Here is a 4525-nt window from a genome sequence, read left to right as displayed (position 1 = left end):
TCAGACAAAACGATTTTCTCAAATTTTTTTTCACATTTTGTCTCTCATAGTTGAGGTCTACCTATGATGTCAATTACAGGCCTCTCTCATCTTTTTAAGTGGGGAACTTGCACAATTGGTGCCTGACTAAATACTTATTTTCCCCACTGTACATAGTTGGACTACAATTATTGTAGATTTGTGATCATTCTTTTTTGATATGTTCTTCAACAGAACCAAATGTATGAGAATCCACTGTATGAGCAGAGAAGGAACTTGGATCGCCAGGCCGGCTTATCTTTAGAGACGAGTGGAAAGAAACGTAAACATGATGATGACGACAAAAGTAGCAAAGAAAAAGAAGAAAAGATCAAACCTAAAAAGGAGAAAAAAGATAAAGAAAAAATTGAAGAGGATTCTGCTCTGCACAAGGAAGAAAAATTGAAGGTTAAAAATGAAGAAGAGGTAAATAAGTCAAAGCTGTGCAGGAAAGACGATTTTAAAAAGAGCCAGGAACAGGAGAGGTATTCTTACAGCAAGAAAGATGAGGATGACAAGTATAAACACAGTAAAAGAGATGACAAATACCGCTACAGCAGAGACAATGAGGACCGGAACATTCGGTACAAGAACAGCAACCGAGATGAAGAGCATCGGTACCGTTATCGCAAAGATGAGGACCGATACAATGAGCCTCCAAAGTACAGCCCCCGAGACAATGAAGACAAATATAAGCATGAAAAATATTCAGACAATAGATCTAAATACAGCAAGGAGCACGATGAACGAAAAACTCAGGCTGAAATGGGGACAGACAAACCTTCAGGAAATTCAGGAAAACCGGACCACAGCAACTCTGAACCTCCTGAACTAAAACCAAATGAGCCGCCAAAAATTTTCTGTGGACCCAGTCCAGCCATGAGAGCTAAGCTCCGCAAACAGAGCTTGGAAGCTGGTAAAGCACCAGCTGCAACCACTTCTTTTGGAAAGTTCACATGGAAGAAGAAGGAGAACCAGCTGGCAAAGGAGGCACAGAAAATAGCAGCAGATTTCCTTAAAGAAGAAGAAGAAATGGATACAAAAGAGCAGGAATCCACCGCCGAGGATTCATTTGCAAAGTGTTTGGCTGTTGCACAAGAGATTTCAAGTAAGCTGGCAGGTGAACCACTCATGCCTCCATCTTGGTATAAGAGTGGTCGAGGAAAGATTCGCCCAGACCTCCGTGCACCTACTAATCAGGTGAGGAGAGCAGCCATGGCTGGAAAACCTGCGTCACTTAATACATTCCTTAATTTGAGATCCCCAAACACCAGTATAGTAGGAGCTGCACCTGGTCCCCTTGTCAGGCCACCACTTATCCAGACAAACCTGTTCCCTTCAGTCCACATTGCACCAGGAGTAACTAAATCAGAACTATTTGGTCCTAAACTTCCTCCATCAATGTCAAAACCTGAATTGTCTAAGGTTAATACTACACATGGAGAACCTAAACTTGATTCAACTGAGTCAAAAGCTTTATCATCCAAAGCTAAACAAAATCTGCAAGTTTCTAAACCTGCTATAGAGTCTAGACCTTCTCCAGTTGAGTCTAAACCAGTCCTAGCTGAGTCCAAACCTCCTCCAGTCGAGTCCAGACCTCCTTCAGTCGAGTCCAGACCTCCTCCAGTCGAGTCCAGACCTCCTTCAGTCGAGTCCAGACCTCCTCCAGTCGAGTCCAGACCTCCTCCAGTCGAGTCCAAACCTCCTCCAGTCGAGTCCAGACCTCCTCCAGTCGAGTCCAGACCTCCTCCAGTCGACTTCAGACCTCCTCCAGTCGACTTCAGACCTCCTCCAGTCGACTTCAGACCTCCTCCAGTCGACTTCAGACCTCCTCCAGTCGAGTCCAGACCTCCTCCAGTCGACTTCAGACCTCCTCCAGTCGGGTTCAGACCTCCTCCAGTCGGGTTCAGACCTCCTCCAGTCGGGTTCAGACCTCCTCCTGTCGACTTCAGACCTCCTCCAGTCGAGTCCAGACCTCCACCAGTCGACTTCAGACCTCCACCAGTCGACTTCAGACCTCCACCAGTCGACTTCAGACCTCCACCAGTCGACTTCAGACCTCCACCAGTCGAGTCTAAACTTCCGCCCATTCTGGTTAATTCTGCTCCAACAGTTTTGTCTCCAATCCAGTCAAAGGCAACTTCTGAAACTAAACCTGTTCCAGTAGAAGGGAACCCAGAGTCCTGTCAGGATGCTTTGTCTAAGTATCCACCTGCAGAACCAGCAATGATCAAGATTGTTTCTGATGTGGCAGCTCCTGGTGTCCCAGAAAGTGAACAAACCTGCACTGTGTTTGTCAAACCACCACCTTTCATAAACAAACCATTGGGACCACCCAAACCTGATATAGTGAAGAACAACCTGGCTGCAGCCAAAGCCCAGGACTTAATTGGTATCTTTTACAGTAGTAGTAGTAGTAGTCAGCAAGGCCTCTCCTCCCTCCCCAGACCAGAAACATGCAACAAAAGTATTTTTCTAGTTTCAGAAGCACCTCAGCCACAACCACAGCCCGGTTTTCAGGCCCAACCTCAGTCCAAAATTGAAATCCAACCTCAAGATAAACCACAATCCCAAACTCAAGATCAACCTCTAAGTAAACCCCAGAATGAATCAAAACCTCAAACAGAACTTCAAAATCAATCTATTTCCTTCACCCAAACCCAAATTCTGACTGAGGTCCAAACATCTCCAGAAACAGACTTAAAAATCTGTCCTCCAGATCAGCAAATTCAAACTGAATCAGATATTCAGATCACCTCTGTTTGGTCCCTTCAGCCCACCACAGCTCAAATGACTCAGGTGCTGCCAACGATCCAACCCAAACCATCTCTAGGAGACTGTGATCAGAGTTCATCTGTAAACCAGGCTCCCAATCAGGAACCAATACCTGAATCTCAGCCCAAACCAGCTCCTCATTTCCAAGCAGAAGCTCAACCTGAATCTCAGCCCAAACCAGCTCCTGATTTCCAAGCAGAGGCTCAACCTGAATCCCTCCCCCAACCAGCTCCTCATTTCCAAGCAGAGGCTCAACCTGAATCCCTCCCCCAACCAGCTCCTCATTTCCAAGCAGAGGCTCAACCTGAATCCCTGCCCCATCCAGAAACAGCTCTATCACCACAGTCTAAACTCAAACCAGGCCCCAAAACCAGAGGCAAGTCAACACCAACAAGAAAGACCCCTCCTGCTTCTGCACCCACTCGACAAACCCGGTCTCAGACCAGATATCAGACCAGACAGCAGCAGCAGAGCCAGACAGATCTGGAACCGGCATTAGGAGACCATGACTCCACAACTTCAGACTCTAAAGGTTTCGATGTTTCTGATCCAGAATCCCATTCAAAGACTGAGACGACCAATAAAATGGATGCCGCAGCAATGGAAACCACCCCAGAAACCCTGGGCCTTCCCTCAGACATGACCACCCAGATCTTTGAGTATGATTTTAACTTTGAGTAATAGGTTAGAGAAGTGCATGAATGGGAGCTTAGGCTAGCTGGTTTTTGTATCAGTTTATTAAGGTTCCATAAAAACTTCAGGAATACTGACCCTCAGAGATCCAGAGGAGCCCCTTGCATATTCAAAAAGTTAGTTTGATTATTTTTTTAATAATTTTCTTCTTCCTCCAGATAGGGAGCAGGGATGCTTGTTTGATCTGCTTCTGATTGCCCAAACTAAACCACACTGGCTTTGAAACACGATGCCATACTGTTCCCTTGCCATCTCTATAGTAGTTTGATATTTTTAGACACTCTGGTTTGGTTCTGGAGAGAACCAAATTGTTCAAAGATGTTCCTGTTTTTCACTTACGCTTTATTTCTCTGCTGGATTTAGTTCCTGCTCACTGATCCTTTTTTTTTCTAAAGTTAGTCAAGTTTCTGTAAATCTTCAGTATCAAACTGTTTATGTTCTTGTTTGAAACGAGTCTGTCAAAAAAAAATTTATGCTCATTCTGTAATATTTGTTTCATTGGTGTTTTTAAATAAAAGGTGTAGATGAGATCTTGTCAGTTTTTTGTGTTTGTTATGTGATGGCTGATTAAGGTTTTATGATTCCAAACATTTCCTGCTTAAAGAGAAAAAATAGGCCCCAGTTTTTTGATTCAACACATTGCTTTAACTAACACACTGATTGATTCGACGTCCTTCATTGAAGATGACCTTTATGGTCAAAGGTTTTCTATTGCTAATGTTTCAATGTGGGCACAGCTTCTACATTGGTACGGCACCTGGCATTCCCAGGCAGTCACCCATCTAAGTACCCAGCCAAGTACTAACCAGGCCCAAGCCTGCTTAGCTTCCAAGATCAGGGCCTCATGTATCAACGGAGCGTACGCATAAAAAGTTGTGCGCCAGGTTTTACGCCACGTTGGGATGTATGAAAACCAACGTTGCGTGAAAGTCTGCGTGAATATACGCACACTTTTCATCAGCTGTGAGAATGTGCAGCAGACACACAAAGTTTTTCAGTCGACAGTTTTAACTCACGAAGTCATGAATCTGAGCTGAAT

General features: G+C 44.6%; 1 protein-coding gene across 1 annotated transcript in view; it reads left to right on the top strand.

The window, feature by feature from the left end:
- The window catches only part of znf318 (zinc finger protein 318), a gene marked incomplete in the record, with an annotated part of 37609 nt that extends 33593 nt beyond the window's left edge, over positions 1 to 4016 (top strand). Inside the window, 1 exon segment of the mRNA XM_014027337.1 lies at positions 214 to 4016. Coding sequence (XP_013882791.1) covers positions 214 to 3474 — 3261 coding nt within the window.
- Positions 4017 to 4525: the final 509 nt, after the last annotated feature.

Source organism: Austrofundulus limnaeus, unplaced genomic scaffold, assembly GCF_001266775.1.
Source record: "Austrofundulus limnaeus strain Quisiro unplaced genomic scaffold, Austrofundulus_limnaeus-1.0 Scaffold638, whole genome shotgun sequence".
NCBI classification, from domain to species: Eukaryota; Metazoa; Chordata; class Actinopteri; order Cyprinodontiformes; family Rivulidae; genus Austrofundulus; species Austrofundulus limnaeus.
This window is presented reverse-complemented; position numbering and strand designations above follow the sequence as displayed.